Source organism: Equus przewalskii, chromosome 3 (genome assembly GCF_037783145.1).
Source record: "Equus przewalskii isolate Varuska chromosome 3, EquPr2, whole genome shotgun sequence".
In the NCBI taxonomy this organism is placed as follows: domain Eukaryota; kingdom Metazoa; phylum Chordata; class Mammalia; order Perissodactyla; family Equidae; genus Equus; species Equus przewalskii.
The window spans coordinates 81,019,988-81,038,760 of NC_091833.1; the positions used below are offsets into that span (position 1 = coordinate 81,019,988).

Consider the following 18,773-nt stretch of genomic DNA (forward strand, 5'->3'; position numbering starts at 1 on the left):
CCTCAAAAAAAAAAAAAAAAAAAAAAAAGACTTTAGGTCAACTCTAGTTGAAAATCTTAGACTTAGGGTTTATAGAAAAAGCACAAACAAAACAATAATAAAAATGCCTAGAGGATAATGACCAGGATGGTGATTCAGAGTCTTTTCATGTGAAGAACAGTTGAGGGACCTTGAGATGCGTAATCCTGTGGGTGCACCATGGCCATCTTCACATGTTTCTGGGCCATGGCCTGGAAGAAGGAGCACACTTCTGTATGCTTCGACAGGGCATGGATAGAACCAGTAGTTGAAAATCATAGAGAAGTAAGTTCTAACATAACTAAAGTAAGAACTTATGGATATATATACAACTTTATTGTTGTCTCAGGAAATGGAGAGTTGGTATTGATGGAGGTGTTTAGATCAATTGATGGAGAGCTTACTGGAGACACTGTCGCAAGGAATCTAGCATCCTATAATAAATTAATTTCCCATTGGATTAAGGAGTAAGTCCATTCATAGTGGCCCATGGCACTGATGAAAAACATCATGTGAAAAACATGTGAAAAAAGATGTGAAAAAAGATGAAGAAAATTAAATTTACCATCACTTTTTTCAGGAACCCTTTTATATTTGTTTTGGGAATAATAATGAGAGAATCCGGTTGGGATCTTTGTGGGGCATCGTGTTGACACCCCATAGGGCATACCCAGTAACAACAGATGGTCACCTAACTGCCTTTGGAAAGAGTGGGCTGAGTTAACTGCAAGACTTCTGCTTTGCCAAGTAGGGTTTGCAAATTGGGACCCTGCCACCTGAAGCCCTCTTTCTCTCCATTGCAGCCCTCAGGTTCTCACCTAAATAAAAGTTAAACAAATCTTTAAAGTGTATCACCTTGGGGAGGTGCTAAATTATCTGCTTGGAACACCTCTGTGTCTTGGGTGTCTTGGCTCTTGCTCAGAGTTAAACAATCATGGTAGAAAATAGAACTTCTGACTCCAGGTATTAAGCTCTGCCCCCTCATCACCCTGCTTCTCACACTTGATTTTGTGAGTTTTGCTTCTAAAATCTTGATAAATCAAGATTGGAATTCTGCTATGTTTCTATCTTCCATTCACCTTACGTTCACTTTTTAAGCTTTTGCTAAAATCCTAGGTAGGTTAATGAAAGTCCTGGGCATATTTTTGTTTCAGTGACTAGGGAGGAATAAAAAAAAATGTTAAAATAGGCGCTGGCCCTCTGGCCGAGTGGTTAAGTTTGCGCGCTCAGCATTGGCAGCCCAGGGTTTAGCCAGTTCGGACCCTGGGCGCAGACATGGCACCGCTCATCAGGCCATGCTGAGGCAGCAGCCCACATGCCACAACTAGAAAGACTCACAACTAAAATATACAACTATGTACTAGGGGGATTTGGGGAGAAAAAGCAAAATAAGTGAAAAGAAGACTGACAACAGTTGTTAGCTCAGGTGCCAGTCTGTAACAACAACAAAAAAATGTTAAAAGAAACAAGAGAGTTTGAAAATTTCCTTTTTGGAAGGCACAATTTGTTCATTTCTTATAAATGCCAAGACTTCCTTTTGAAGCGGCGGAGTTCCCTGGAAAAATGAGCCTGTGTTCCATTTCCCATTATTTAAAGTTACAATAAAAGTTTTATTTATTTCAAGTGCACAGATGATATGGTTGTCGTGTTCCGACTTCATCATAGTACTAAAGAAGTCTAAGATCGCCTCTAGATGAACAATCAAGATGGGCAGCAAAGTTGTTACCAGAATGATTTAAAAAAAAAGGACTCTACCAGAATTATAAAGTCTCTTTCGGACCACCCAGTTTATACTCATAATTTCTACTATTGCACATCATTCTATTGCCACAGCATTTCTGAGTTGAATTTTGATGATTATGTTTTAGTAAAAAAGTAATAAACTGGTCTGCTCATAGTGTAATTTTAGAAGGCTTACTGTGTTCTTAAAAGATGTTCTTTTATAAAACATCATGTGCCAATCTCCTATGTAAATCTAACCCTGAAATCACCTTAAAGGCCAATTGGAAACTACGACTTGACTTATCTTTTGGGAAATTCATTAATTATGTAAAGTCAGCAGAAGCTTATTTCATTTATTTTTTCTAAATGGAGAATAATTACATACCACTGATTTATTTTACTAAAGATTTTATCTATGTCCCAAGATCGCTGTTGTATCACGTTTGAGGATAAATGGAAACATTATAGAATTAACATTTTCATAATTACTATTTTTAAAAAATTAATATATGTCAATCATCAAATAAAAAAGACAGGCTTTGTTGCTATTACCAACTAAATATTCTGAAAGTCATTTGCCCCTTCCTTCCCTGATTTTGTCCACTAACTTGGAAACATTATCGGCTAACTTGCAAACAGCAGTCTTTTAGCCACACCAGAGCTGGGTGTCTGGCTGTTTAGGTGGTCACTTATATCACAGTTCTCTTTTTAACCTCAAGCAACACGGGTGGTCTAGTCTGCTTTTTGGCATTATACGTAAAATATCAAATAATAAGTAGGGTTCCATTTTATGAGTCAAAATAGTTCAAAGTGTGGCTAATATATAGTCAGATAATTCAGATTACTCCTATTTTACAAAGATATAAAGCTAGAGAATCAGGCCATGGCAGCTCAAATCTTTCTGAAAATGCCTTGTCATGTCACTGACAGTGTCTTGAGCACACATATTTCATCAAGCTCGGTGGAGTGGTTTGTTGGCTTTTCTCTTCAATAATTCATTCATATTATGTAGACGTGACTAGAATTTAGATTGAACACTTATGATTCAGATTCATTCGAAGATCCATATTTAAGACATCGTTTCATGATGTGCAAAAATCAAAACAGCTGCAAAAATAATTTAACAATTGCAAGTTTCTTTTGCAGTTTATTAATCCTCTATCCCACGGGCCCTAGTAAGTGTGCCAAGTATTAATGAGAATCAGGACTGTGATGGGTAGAAGGGTATGGAATTTTATATTCTCTTTCGGGGTGGTTGTGTGGTTTTACATTATTCATACCTGTCTTAATTCCATCTGTGTTTATCTGTTGGTATTTCCTCAAGTTTCTCTATTTTAAGAGTGACATACTACTATTGGCATATAAGTGAGACACTTAATCTGTAGGGTTTTCATCTGTAACAATTTTACTGACATTTTCTTTTACATGGGAATTATTTCAAGATTGAACAGCACGTGTAGAGTTTGCCTACCTGAGTGGAGGGGATCACGTGAGCGGGGATGGCGTGAGCTCTTGTACGATCCATTAAGTTGGGAGTTAGGTGGTGATGGTTCCACTCCCAGCTTTACTACTGACCGCTTTATTCCAAGCAGGCCACCAAATCTTCCTCTGCATGTGATTAATTTATTTCTCCAACATATATTTCTGGAGTGCCAACTGCTCACACTTAGGGATATAGCAGCAAACAAAATAGACAAGAATCTTTGACCTCATGGAGCTTACGTTATATTGTAGGGACATGAGCAATAAGCAAAGAGATAGATAATAAATAAATAACAGTATATCAGAGGGTGATAAGTGCAATGGAAAAAATCCAGCAAGGAAGTGGAAAGCTTTGGGAGAGTAGCGGTATGGTGGTAAGAGGTACAATTTTAAGCAGAGTGTTGTTCAGGAAAACCTCACTGAGAAGGTTACATTTGATCCATGAGGATATGGGAATCCAGGCGGTGAGGGAGACCCAGCCATCTTGAGCATCCTATGGTAACTAGATGGCTGTAAGTGAGAAAGAGGGCATGATGGAATCCTGCAAGCAGATACCGTCGTCAAGGATGTGAGTGTTGGGGGTAGAAGTAAGTGGGGGTGGATGGTCTTGCCAGGCACATGTAGACCTTGGGTGCTCCCTCTCAGTTTCTGACATCAGTTCATTCAACAAGGATGTTTGGAAAGTTATCGTTTATTTATTCCTTTAGCAAACACTCACTAGCACCCACAATGTGGCAGGTGCATAGTTTGATGCTAGAGATGCAGAGATGAATAAAACACACTTCTGCCTTCAAGAGATTCAACATAATAGGGGACCAGATATGAAAACAATTAAAAATTGCTGTACAGTGTGATCAATTTACAAGGTGTTGGGGTAACAGAGAGAAGGAGGAAGAAGTCTTTCCATCCGGCATTATTAGGGAAGGCTGCTCTCAGGGAGGAAGTAACTGTTGAATTGGGTTTTGAAGGATGTATAGAAGTTTGACTTGTGGACGTGGTGGGAAAACAAGACATTTCAGGGCCAGCCCTGGTGGCCTACTGGTTAAGTTCAGCACGTTCTGCTTTGGCAGCCAGGATTTGGTTCCTGGGTGTGAACCTACACAGCTCTGCTAGCAGCCATGCTGTACTGGCAGCCCACATACTAAAAAATAGAGGAAGATTGACACTGATGTTAGCTTGGGGCAAATCTTCCTCAGCAAAAAAAAAAAGAAAGAAAGAAAGAAAAGAAGGCATTTAAGGTACAGTAATAGCCTAGATCCATCATATAGTAGAACTATAACTAGTTTAATTTTACTAGAACATAAAATGGGGCAAGAACAAACAGATTTGAGGTAGTTTTAGAAAGTAAAATTAGCAATACTTAGTGATTAATTGCATATGATTGGTGAGGTTGAGGGTGAGGCCTTGAGGACTTGGAGGATGGTATTACCACCAAGAAAACCACGCACACCAAAAGAGGACTGGTGGTGGTGGTGGGAGATAATGAGTTAATATTGACATAATGTCTTTGATCTGGGTCAAGAAGTGCACGACAGTAATTTTCCTTTCAGTGGAGACAAAAACAGTTTTCCTTCTGTAGGAGATGATGTGATTTATACTTTCACCTAGTGGTATGCTGGTAAACTGGCTCCCTGAAAAACAAAACAAAACTATCATTTGTAGCATGTGCTGATTTCTGTGGAATAAACACTCCTACCAGACTTCAAGCTAATAATAGTTTAACAAGCTACTTGCACACCACTGCATTTCGTCCCAAGTATTTGTTGAGCTCCCACTACGTGCAAGATAGAAATCACCATCTTATGCACCCTAATGATGGAAATGATAGCCTATTGGCTTGAAGCAAATGGCTTGAAGCAAATGACTGGGCCGGCCCACACTCCAGGAGAAGGGCTTACACAGGGGGTGAATAACATGGGTGGGGATTGTTGGGGACCATCTTAGAGTCTGCCTGCCACAACCCCTTTTTTTTTTCCATGGAAAAAGAGTTTTAAATCCTGAGCTCTCCTAATATATTTAAAGGTTAGTTTATTTGCCAAAAATAAAAAGTGAGAACTAAATATAATGTGGGATTCTGAATGAAGATCTTGGTAATGTTTGAATAGAATCCTTACTTTAAGGACATTGTACCAGTGTTAGTTTCCTGTTTCTGATAATTATGCTGTCATTATGTAAGTTATTTGCCTTGGGGGAGCCTGGATGAAGGTTACATGGAAACTTTCTGTGCTGTTTTTATAACTTTTCTGTAAGTCTAAAAGTAGCTCAAAGTAAAAAGTTAGAAAAAAATGATTTCTAAAACTTAAAAATCCATTTGCTAGATAAGCCTACTTGTGGCTGTAGCTTTTCAATAAAGTAGTTACTTAATAGTCATTATTCTATTACTTAATTATTTAGTTGTTTAATATAGTTCAATAACTTTGACTTGATGGCTTTATCAGAACTTTTTTTTGCAGGTAAAATGTATAAATTTTGGGGGGCAATGTTGATCAAAGGGTACATGAAAGAGAAAATCTATAATTTTTGTTAAATAAATGAAAAAATTTTAGTATATTTGTTAAAGTTTGTATAAGTAAAATCTACAATTTTTTGGTAGATAAATGAGTTTAGAACATGCTTCCTAGTGAAAATACCATAAAAATCTCACTATCACTATATAGTAGAATTATTTATATGTTTGTTTGTATATATTTGTTTCAACAAATAATTACAGAGGTGATGTAAGAGTTTTCTGCTTAAACTTTAATTGAAATGGGTTAGGGACTTTTGCACAACACCAAATGCAGTTCGCACGTCAATTGAAAATAATCACCATTTCTAAAATAGCCAGATAGCAGATCTGACTTGTCCCCTGTGCTGAACACTGTTTTCGGATGTCAGTCGGCTTGTTGCTTAGATATAAACACTTACATTCCAAAACAGTGCGGTCTGTCTCACCACACTGTTCCACGTGATGAAAAGCAAGATACTTCAGCCCCTCACAGGCAGTTGAATTTCATGCAAAGCAAGAACAAATGGCTCCTCATTTTGCTCACTGTTTGAAAGGGCTGCTAGTTATTAATACTCTATCACTATTTCACGTGCCCTTGTCCAGCAGTTTAGCGCTTATGGGTCTCGGTTGGTTACACCTCTTAAGAGAGTTATTTGGAAGCGCTCTAGACATTTTTCTTAGGCCCTATTTTTAGAATGGAGGGCCTAATGGTATTTTAATGTCTCTGTATACTCCCAGAACGAATCTCGAGAAAAAATGTCTGTTACCTTTTGAAACTTTGCAAAGCTGGTGGGTTTATCAGTGCTCCCTTGAGAGGCATAGTGTTGAAGAATGAATTTTGACGTACAGAATGTTAATGGGACAGGGACCATGAAAAATCAGCTTTTCCAAACTCATCGCTTTTCAAATGAGGAAACTGAGTCTTGGTATGAGGGAACTGTTGGCCCAACATCAGGCAGTGAGGAGCGTGAAAGTTTTAGAGTGATAAACTTACACTTTCCTAGAGAAAATGACCATGGTAAGAGTCAACGAATAAGTAGCTTCTGAGTTCAAGATTGGCTTTGGAACTTGAAAACAGTCTGCTGGGGCCCTGCATGAACCTTCATTGTTCTCACCATGAAAGATTCTGAGAGAAGATGTGGAGTGATCCAAAAATATGTGGGTTCAGAAGTGAGGACAGGTCCAGGAACCACTTGGGAGAGTTGGGCCCCAAGGGTTAGCTTTACAGTCATCTTCCCTACCTCACAACGTTGAATGAATTTTTTCCCTGTAAATGGCACCCTAATTCCATCCATTAGAGATTCCTTTGCTCCAGCAACTCATCTTCTTCTAACAATGCAAAAATCCCCTGCGAGGGTTAAGTGTCCAACTATTATTATGTATTACTCTGTGTTCTTTTCATTTCTTTTCTTCTTTGAAAGCCTAACTGTGATCAGCTCACGTGGGGAATGTAGTTTTGATTGTAGGACTGGAAGAAAATATGTAAGAACAAGTAATGCTCTGGTTGAGGTGGCTGTGTAGGTGGGCGCTGGAGTCAGGGTGCCAGGATGGTATCAGGACATTGAGACCCATGGGGGGGGACTGGGAGGGAAAGGAAGAATGCCAAAGCCAAGCCTAGCTTAATAGGCTTGTAAATATCTGATATATTTACGGTGGGCTCTCTCATGCCTGGAAAAGAAAGAGAAATGCATTTACCCTTCCCATGTGGTCCTTAGCCCCTTTAGTAAATTCTGATTTGTTGCAGGTTAACTAGATGTTTGTAGAATGAAGGAAGAACCCAACCACTGTGTATATGGTTGGTTCACTGGAAAAGTGCTTAGCAAGTTTGGAGCTAACCTTGAATTGTGCTTTTGGAACATACATTCCTGAAGTAAGGACTCGCATGTGATAGAGTAGTTAATAGAATGGGTTCTTGGATCAGTCTCTCTGGGTTTGAATCCTGGCTCTGACACTCACTGCCCTAGTGACCTTGGACGAGTCTCTTATTTTTCCATCTTCAGCTTCCTTATTTGTGTATTAGGGATGATAGTAATAGTATCTGTCACTTAGGGCTGTGGTGAGAAATAAAGAGTTTACGTGCATGAAGCACCTAGAACAGAGCACTTAGAACAAAGGGTAAGTGTGTGCATAGGAATTCTACACTTTCCACATTCCTCAACCGTGTTCCCCAGTGTTATTTGAGAAAATATAGTCTCTAACTTCTTTGGAATAAGATTTAGAAAAGTAAATCTTTTAAAAATGTTACTTAATGGGTACTCTCTTAGTCCTGTACATATCTAATATATTTCCTGAAAGGCGTTCAGGTGTCTTCTTTACACCAAGATGCTTGTGACGACCAATTCATATTTTATATCCTAAAGGTAATCTTTCAAATGCAAAACCTCTCTTTCCACATCTTCACTAATACATTTTGTCACATACTAACGTAAGTAGATGGTTACGTGAATATCAAGATTCTAAAAGATACTTGGTTTTAAGGCAGTTTCTGAGAGGAAGATCAAAAGTATTTGTATCTGAATGTAGTGGTTGAGTACCCCTTTCCACATATTCATATATAACAAGCTCTCTCTGCCAAGATTCTTTTACAGACTCTGTCAGTTCTATTTTAACTCAGTGGCTGGTGCGTCCCATTATGTTTCTATCTGTAAAAGTATGAATGAGCAATGGTAAATATGCTTAGTGATCAGAGTTTCTAAAGCCCAATTATTAGGTCCTTATATGAGAAAAGACAATATAACAGAGAATATAGATCATGGACTGCAAGTCAAAACATCTGGGTTTTCTTTCCACTGCTACCATTAGGAAGCTGTGTGACCTTGAGTCTGTCCCAGAATCTCCTTGGGCCTGTCTCAAATGAAGGATTTGAATGAGATGTTGTTTAAGATTTCTTACAGATCCAAAATTGTATGATTCTGTGATATCTCAGTGACCCTACATTTGTGAAGTACGTGCTTTGCTTTGATTGACGTGTATATTTTCTTTGCCAGTTTCCTTAAAAACCACTTGAAATGGCTTTGCCAGATCACCAGCCAGGGTGACAGATGCAGTCTATGGCTGCAAAGTAGAAAAGCCGCCTGGGTCTTCAAGGGAACAAGTTCATGGTCTTGTCATTGCAGCTTCCTGGTCCCCATACAGAGCTGTGGATCCAGGAGTGTTTGATTATATGTCAGATGAGTAGCGACAAGCTCCAGAGGCATCATTACTTTACCATTAATGGACGGTCGTTTTATTTTTCTATTTGACAGAAGACAAAATAGAAATCTGAGACGATAAATAGCTGTTTATAAACTGTAGATAAAAAATAAGTTTTTTATAACTGTAGATAAATAACTGAGTTGCCACTTGTTTGTATGTTTCTTTTCCAGGGAGGCAATGGAGGTTAAGGAACAGCTTTCTCTCTGTCTGCCTCCCACAGATGCTTTGAATTTCTCAAAGGGAAGATAAAGAAACGAGATTAACCTATTTTGTGACCTACTTCTGCCTTTCCAATTTGGGGGCCTTCATCTCCATGTTAATTTACTCCTTTCGATATGAAGTAGAGCTCTTTTATGGTTGACAGGTTTACTTTGGCACAGGAAATCTAAAAAAATCATTTGGGATAAATACTTCTACAAGAAATAGTCAGATGATCTGGTATGGAACAAGCTTATTCTCCCTAGAATCATGACAATAGGGTGCCTGAAATCCTTGTTATAGGACAGAATGTAGAAATTTAAGTTGTCAACCATAGTAAATATAAATTAAGATAATATTGCAGCACTGGTGGCCAACTTTTCTTTAATTTCATTATTATTTCAAGAAGTAGTCTGTAAAAACATTAATTTTCACCTTTCTCTTTTCTTGCAGCCATGGACTCCTGCCCTGTAGGTCCTTCTGTGAGGCTGCAAAAGAGGGCTGTGAATCAGTCCTGGGGATGGTGAACGCCTCTTGGCCCGATTTCCTCAAATGCTCCCAGTTTAGAAACCAAACCGAAAGCAGCAACGTCAGCAGGATCTGCTTCTCCCCACAGCAGGAAGAAGGAAAGCAATGTAGGTTTCTGTTTCATTTCATGTTTTGAAGTTTTTATTGAAGTATACCATTCATACAAGGAAGTATACAAATAGTGAGTACAGTTCAAGAAATTTTAACAGTGACCAGACCCATGTAACTAGCACCCCAATGAAGAAATACAATATTGGGGCCAGCCCGGTGGCGCAGTGGTTAAGTTCGCACGTTCTGCTTCTCGGGGGTCAGGGGTTCGCCGGTTCGGATCCCAGGTGTGGACAAGCCATCGCTTGGCAAAAGCAATGCTGTGGTAGGCGTCCCACGTATAAAGGAGAGGAAAATGGGCACGGATGTTAGCTCAGGACCAGTCTTCCTCAGCAAAAAGAGAAGGATTGGCAGTAGTTAGCTCAGGGCTAATCTTCCTCAAAGAAAAAAAAAAAAAGAAAGAAATACAATATTAATAGTGTCCAAGAAATGCAGCCCCCTCCTGGTCATGTAGTAATCCAGACACAATTTCATGCTCCCAAAAGAATCTCTCTCCTGACTTCTATCACCTTGGAGAGTTTTGCCTGCTTCTGAATTTCATATCAATGGAGTTGTACAGAAAGCACTCTTTTTATATTTAGCTTCATTTACTCAATGTTATGTTTGAGAGACTCATTATGTTTTCATCTTGTTGTGATTCATTCATTCATTCTTTTTGTTGTATAGTATTCTTATACATGATTATTCCACAATATATTTTTCTATTCTATTGTTGATGGACACTTGGGTTGTTTCCAGCTGTTATGAATAGTGATGCTATGACTATCTTGTACATGTCTTTGATTGAACATGGTTATGTATTTATTCAGCCAAAAAAATTTTTTAAGTTGTTGTACCAATTTATACTCCTACCAGCTATGTGTGAAAGTTACAGTTGCTCTACATCCTCCCCAGCACTTGGCGTTGTCAGTCTTTTTCATTTGAACAGTTCTGGTGATAGTATTGTGGTATCTCTTTGTGGTTGTCAGTTGCATTGTTCTGACGAATTTGACTGAATTTTCAAATTTATTTTTGTTATCTGAATATCCCTTTTTGTGAAGTATCTGTCCAAGTATTTTGCCCTCTGTTTGGTTAGGTATTCTGTCTTGTTGCTCTCGATTGGGAGTTCTTTATGCATTCTGGATGTGAGTCATCTGTTGGATATATGTATCATGAAGATCTCCCACTCTGTGGCTTGCCTTTCCGCCCCCTTGTTAGTGTCTGTTTGGAATAGAAAGTCTTAATTTGAATGGGTCCATGTTATCAGTCATTCTTTTGTAATTCATTTTCAGTGTCTTATTTAAGACATCTTTGCCTGTCCCCAAACAGCAGTTTTGCTCCTGTGTTTTCTTCTTGAAGCTTTATTGTTTTAGCATTCACATTGACATCTACCGTAATTCTGGAATTATTTTTCTGGTGTGGTGAGAGCTAGGGATTAATTTTTTTCTCTGTGTATGTTCAGTTGACGCACTACCTTTTATTTGTTTAGAAGACTATCCTTCCTCTCTGCACTACTTGTAAGGTCACCTTTGTTACCAGTCAAGTGATTATGTGTATATTTATTTCTGGACCCTCTCTTGGTATAGAATTAAGCTAATACAACACTGTCTGGATTACTATAATTTTATAATAAGTCTTTATGTTGAATAGAATAAGTCATCCAGCTTTCTTTAAGATTGTTTGCCTACTTTTGGCCTTTTGCATTTTATATAACTTTTCAAATCACATTGCAATTTCCACAAATGCTGTTCTTTTTTTTTTTTTAAATTGAGATTGCATTAAATCCATAGATCAATTTGGGGAGAATTGCTTTACAACATTGGATCTTCCAACCCATGAAAATTATAGACTGTGTTAATCTTTAATTAGGTATTTTACATTGGTCATGCTTTAATTCTCTCAGTAATGTTTTGTAGTTTTAACCAAAACTTGGGATCTTGCACATCAACCCAACCCAAGATTTATTCATGGGTATCTGGTATTTTTGATGTCATTGGAAACAGTAACTTTAAATTTTCTTTTTCTGTTTGTTTGTATACAAACAAGTTGCTTATTGATTTGTATAGTTTTCTATAGAATCGTTTGGATTTTCTAAGTAGGCATCATTTCATCTGCAAATAATGACCGTGTGTTTCCTCTTTCCCAACCATTATGCCTTCTCTTTCTTCTTTGCCAGAGAGTTTCCAACATTTCACCTTTAAATATCATGTTTGCTGAAGGACTTTTATGGATACTCTGTTTCAGATTAAGGAAGTCCTTTCTATTTTTGGTTTGCTAAGGGGTGTTTTTTTTTTTAGTTGTGGATGGATTTTGAATTTCATCAAATATGTTTCCTGCACCTATTGAGATATGATCTTCTCCATATTATGTTAAAACATCAGCTGTAGTGAGATATAATTCACATTCCATAAAATTCACCCTTTTAAAATGTATAATTAACTGGTTTTTAGTTTACTTACAGAGTTGCACAACTATCACCACCATCTAATTCCAGGACATTTGCATCACCCTAAAAAGAAACCCCCGTATCCATTAGTAGTAACTTGCCATTTCTGCCTCCCCTGGTCCCTGGCAACCACTAATATGCTTTCTGTTTCTATGGATTTGACTATTTTAGACATTTCTTACAAATGGAATTATATAATATGGGACCTTTTGTGACTTGCTTCTTTCATTTAGCATAATGTTTTTAAGGTTCATCCACGTTGTAGCATATATCAGTACCTCATTCATTTTTGTTGTCGACTGATATTCCATTGTATGAATATACTATTTTTAAAAATCCATACATTAGTTGAGGAACATTTGGGTTGTTGCTACTCGATTATTATGAATAATGCTGCTATGAACATTCATGCACAAATTTTTGTGTGAACATACGTTTTCAGTTCTCTTTGGCGTTTTTCTTGGAGTGGAATTGCTGTGACTAGTAAAAACTCTACATTTAACATTTTGAGGAAATGCCAGTCCACCAGCAATGTAGGAGGGTACCACTTTCTCCACATCAACACCAACACTTGTTGTTATCCTTTTTGATTATAATCATCCTGGTGGATGTGAAGTGTTATCTCTTTGTGGTTTTGTTTTGCATTTTGCTAACAACTATTTATGTTGATAACTCAATATTTCATGAGCTAAGCTATTTGTGTCTTCTTTTTAGAAATATCTACTCAGATACTTTTACCATTTTTAAATTAGGTTATTTGTCTTTTAATTGTTAATTATAAGAGTTCTTTGGGGACTGGCCTGGTGGCATATTGGTTAAGTTTGCATGCTCCTCTTCGGTGGCCCAGGGTTCACTGGTTCAGATCCTGGGCGTGGACCTACACACTGCTTATCAAGCCATGCTGTGGTGGCTTCCCACGTACAAAATAGAGGAAGATTGGCACACATGTTAGCTCAGGGCAAATCTTCCTCAGGAAGAAAAAAACAGGAGTTCTTCATCTATTCTGGATATAAGTATCTAAGTCCCCTATCAGATATATGATTTGCAAATATTTCTTATATTCTGTAGGGTGTCTTTTCACTTTCTTGATTGTGTCCTTTGAAGTACAAAAGTGTTTTTTAACTTTGAGGAAGTCTAATTTATCTATCTTTTCTTTTGTCACTTCTGCTTTTAGTAACATGTGTAAAATATCATTGCCTAACCCAAGGCCATTAATATTTACTCCTGTGTTTTCTTCTAAGAGTGTTATGGTTTCAACTCTTGTATTTAGGTCATTGATCCATTTTGAATTAATTTTCTTATATGGCGTGAAGTAGGAGTCTAACTTCATCCAGTTATTCCAACACCAACTGTTGAAGAAACTATTCTTTTCCCATTGAATGGACTTGGTGCCCTTGTCAAAAATCAATTGGCCAGAGATGTATGGGTTTATTTTGAACTCTCAATTCTTTTTCATTGATCTGTATGTTTATTCTTATGCGAATACCCACTGTTTTGATTGTTATAGCTTTGCAGTAAAATAATTACTAGAGGCAAAGAAAGACATTCTATAATGATAAAAAGGTCAATCCATCAGGAAGATGTAACCTGACAGCAGAGACCAGGAATACATTAAGCAAAAACTGATAGACTTGAAGGGAGAAATAGACAATTCAACAATAATTCTCCACATTCAATAGTGGATAGAACAACTAGGTAGAAGATCAATGAGGAAAGAGAAGACTTGAAAAACTGTATCAACCAACTTGACTTAACAGACATGTGTAGAACACTGCATCCAACAACAGCAGAATATATGTAAACATGTATTCACCTAAAAATTTCCATTTTCTTTACTTTCAACCTATTTGTATCTCTGAATGTAAATTGAGTCTCTTATAGACAACATGTAGTTGAATCATGTTTTTGTCCAAGAGGCAAATCTCTGCCTTTGACTGTAGTTCTTAATTCATTTCCTTTTGATGTAATTACTGATAAGTTAGAATCTATATCGCCTATTTTGCTATTTGTTTTCTATATATCTTTATTTCTCTATCCTCCATTACCTCCCTTCTATTAGATATTTTTCTAGTATACCATTTTAATTCTTTGTTGTTTCTTTGATTATATTTTTTGACTTACTGGTTGCTCTGGGACTTACAATTAACATATTAAGTTATAACAATCGAGTTCAGATTAATACCCACTTAATTTCAAGTACACAAACTTTGCTTCTGTGTAGCTTTATTTCCTATCCCCTTCTTTGTGCCATTAGTGTCATACAAATTCTGTCTATCCATTGTCCTTACCTTTTCCTCTGTACTTCTCAAACACTTGATAACTTACCCCATTCAGTGCATTCCTTTCCATAGGTGTACCATTCCAATTCACCTCTGATGAGGGTTTTAACAATTGGACCACCCAGGGAATGTCTATTTCCACCTACCACAAATGATGGCAACCTCAACACCGTCCCAGCAGTGAGTGATCCAGATCAATAACCCAATCATATCACCTGCTTTCTTGGCCCAATTCCTATAACTGTCACAAGTTGGGCTTTCCAGAAGCAGTCACTGGGATGGAGTTTGTTGTATAGGGTATTTATTAGCCGTCAGCACTGGTGTGATGGAGAGGGGAGCAGGATTGGGCAGCAAAGTTGAAATGTGATCCAGGCCCATCAAAGCCTCTTTTGCTAAATGCATGGGGTGCTCTGGAGCATATATAGCTTCAGAGAGTTGTTTCATGTTGAGCCAAAGTAGCTGAGTCTTTACATCCCTGCCTCAATTAGCCATTGGATGTAGTCCTTCTTAGGAAGGGTGCGCCCTTGGGTGGGGGGTTTCTGAAGCTGAGGCAAAACCTGAAGGAGCTAAAAGCTGTTGCTTGACAGCTGGGGCAATAAATCCCCTCCTGAAGGGTAGGCACATAGAGTGGGAACAGATCACCTTAATCCAATCAGAGACTGAGCTGATTTTGCTCATTTTGGATAAGGCTCCAACTACCTCTGGTTTGTTTCCATTCTGAGGGTGTATGTCTCCCATGGGCCTAACTGAGAAACTGAGGTGTTTACTGTTTTCCCCTTCCTCTTGTGCATGTAAGTTTTTCTTTTCAGAACAACAAGATGGCTGGAATCTCCACTTTACTTTGCAGAGGTTTTCTGCTTAGCTCTTTAGCCTCACCTCTCGCTCTTTGTGACAAATGTATTGTGGGAAAATCCTTCCAAGTGATAGGTCCACTTGTTTGTGTCTCTTTTCTCACTGCATACTTGGCCCCTTAGTACCTGACTCCTTTGGCAGCACCAAAACTCTAATTTTTGTCTCTCCGCCCCCTTGGGATTGCCAAAGTTCTACTGGTTTCTCTGCCTCTCTGCAGTGGCCCCATGTGTAGATTCTCAGTGTCTAGCACCATGCCAAGAATTGGTAAGTTGCACAAGGAAAAAAGCATCTACATAGTGTAGACTGTTTGTTCCGCAGTTATTTTGTCTCTGGGACCTTAGCTACTGCACCTCCTAATAGTCCCATCAGCTATCAAATGCCTTTACACAGATGTTTCTTGTGTTTGGTCTGGCTTTTCTAGTTTTACTTGATGAGAGCATGGACCTGCTGCAAGTTACTACATTGCAGCCAAAAGTAGAAGTTTGTTTTATGTCTTTTTAACACACTGTTTAGTAGAGGCCTGCTGCTAAATTAGGATTCCTTCCAAAAGATGGTGTACAGCCTTAAGCCATCAGAGGATGAGTAAGTGTATCAGAAAGAGGAGTCCCTCAGTTCTTTTCTTTATCAGCTACAATCGCTCCTGTTTTGATAAGAACACTTTGTTAGTGGTTATTTGGAAAATATAGCCTGTTGATACAAAATTTAAGAGTCCACAGAGAAAATTTGAAAATCAAAACATCATCAATGTTCTTTAACACACATGGTCAAAAATCATCAGTTCTTGAAAATCAAAATAACATCAGTCTCAAGCTGAAATACCGCTTAATATAGGTTCTCCAAATCTCAGAAGATAGGACAAATCTTCTGATCTTGGAAAAAATTGATGATCTTGGAAAGGGTCTTGGAATACTGATGAAACATTTATATTTAAAAACTTATGTCTAAAGAGAACAGAAATTTCCTAAGTACACTCATCTGAGATCTTCTACTTGCCATAGTCTTTTTAGAATTCTTGGTTGTAATTTTTTTCCATGTAGAATTAATTCTCTAAAATTAGTCTGATAATTGGTGTTTGATACCATATTTTCCTAGAATTTAAAATAATTTTTCTGTCTCATGCTTGATGGATAAACAGGATGCTAGGCATAACAGATATGTTCATAGTTCACATCCTAGAGAGAAACCTACCATTAGCTATGATCTTTGTGTATGCATAAGAATATAATCTCTGGCATACTCACACATGGTTCCTAAAAATATGTTCATGTACTAAGAATATATTATGTGCCAACAAGAAAAGTATTACTAAGTAATATAGTCTTAATCATAAACAGGTTTATGCTGTAGGGCCACTTATAAATATAACTGATGAAGTTCTTTTCTCATTATTCAGTAAATATTAAATGAGTACCTACTCTGTTCTGAGCATCATCCCAGGTAACCCGAAAGAATGAAAGTAATTTCAGTGATTATGAGTTTATACCCATCTAGTGTGGTGGTTTTCAATCAGGGATGATTTTGCAGCCCCCTCCTGGGAACATCTGGCAATGTCTGTAGATGTTTTGGTTGTCACAACTCTGGGGACAGAAGGAATTGCTACTGTCCCTAGTAGGTAGAGGCCCATTATGCTGCTGAACATTCTACCATGTGCAGAACAGGCCCCCACAGCAAAACACTGGGTGGCCCAAAGTGTCAGTAATGCTGCTTTTGAGAAACCCTGCTCTAGGGCTTTATGTTTTGCAAAGTACTTTCTAATAATAATAATAATTCTTAACCTGCTTCCCGCCTTTAAGGAGTGTTAAGTCTAATCTGGTATACTCATAGGCGAGAGTTAAAAGAACATTAGTAACTACATCTCAACATGCTGTCACACAGAAACTATAAAGGGGCACAGGTTAAATGTCATTGGAGTAGAGTGGAGTCAATACACAGAGGAATTCTGAATATTTGACAAAGGTCCCGCTTGGCAAAGAGGGAGAGAAGGTGTTCTGGGGCAGGCATTCAGCACTGTAAACTTGTGTTGGCCGTCAACTTCCTACGTAGCTCATGAAACGAATGATCATTAAAAGTTGACTCCCATCTTAGTCTTCTCCTTCCCACTTGTGGAATCATTTGCCCTGAGAAAACAGTAATTCCCACCTTTACCTGATGGATCCCATTCTCCCTTCAAAGTGCTTTCGCAGCTGTTAGCTCATTTTGCTTCCAGAGTAAATCTCTGAGGTATTATCATCATTTTATAAATTAGGAAACTGAGGTTCAGGGATGTCATTCCAAGCTTATTTTAAATCCATCTCCCCAGGCTGTATTTTCTACCCAATAGTCCACCATCCTGGGACCATCCTGGGATTCAGTTACTAATCCTTGAAAGCTACCCTCTGGTACAGCCCCTTCTCACAAGAGCTTTCAAAATGTCTTTTCAGACTGAATCGAGCCAAAACCCACAACTTGTAACAGCTGTTTTTCCCAATGCACAGCTCTGTAAACTCTATTCATCTTCTCTTAGCATCCTTTAAATCAGTCATAACTCCGAGAATATTTTATTCTCATGTAGAAGGATACACAATTGTCTTATCCTTTCTATCTTCTCTTGATGCTAGGCCCTGTAAAGTGAATAATGTGCTACAGTGATAATGCTGTGGGAACTATTCTTTAAGGGTTTTAAAATAAACGTTTGTGTGTGTTTCTATTGTTGAGTTGTGAGAACTCAGGGGGCTTAAGGTCGAAGCCCATCAATCATTCTGAGCTTTCTGACTAATCCTTTACTCTACCTTGTCTGTAATCGTATATGGAAAGTAGTTTTTAGACGATATTTCTCTGAGTCTAAAGAGCTCCCCCCTGCCAGGAAGGAACTTCAGCTGTTTATTCTTTCGTTTTCCTCTTCCTTTTCCTAGGATCTTATTTGCTTTCCTAGCTCTGCTTGCTGATAGTAACCATTTTGGTGAATTAGCAGTAAAATTGTAGTTTCAGGACTTGGTAAACACAACTCTGAATTTCTCCTGTTGTGCTGTGCGTTCATTTGGGAGAGTAAGTACTTAGTATCAATGTTTTGCCAGATATAGATGATTATAGATAGTATCATGCAGTTACTAAAAACTAACCATGTGCTTTTCATTACAATGAATAAGTGAATAAAATGAGACTTCCCTAGAACTTCAAATTTTCCTACATGTATAATTTTAAATTATTTAAAAATTTAAATATAAAAACATTTTCTTTCTTCCATATGTAGATGCTTCTTTGAAGGGCGCCAAACTTAGGTCTGAAGACTTATCTTTGAGTCCTGACTGTTTTCTTAATAACTGTGTGGTCTTGAGCAAGTTTCTTAAACTCTTAACCTTTCTTTCCTCAACTTTACAACAGGAGTAATAACACCTGAGTGGTAGAACTGTTTTATGGGCTAAATGAGATAATGTATGTGTGAAAGAATTTTGGAAGCCATAATGCACTATGCAAATGTAAATGCTTCAATTCAACAGAC

General features: G+C 37.9%; 1 protein-coding gene across 8 annotated transcripts in view; it reads left to right on the plus strand.

Moving 5' to 3' along the window:
- Positions 1–18,773, plus strand: part of CORIN (corin, serine peptidase) — a 211,759-nt gene that overhangs the window by 71,518 nt on the left and 121,468 nt on the right. For all 8 annotated transcript variants that reach the window (XM_070615025.1, XM_070615028.1, XM_070615023.1 and 5 more), the window contains exon 5: positions 9,557–9,738. In XM_070615025.1, the coding sequence (XP_070471126.1) occupies positions 9,557–9,738 (182 nt within the window). The remainder of the gene's footprint in view (positions 1–9,556; positions 9,739–18,773) is intronic.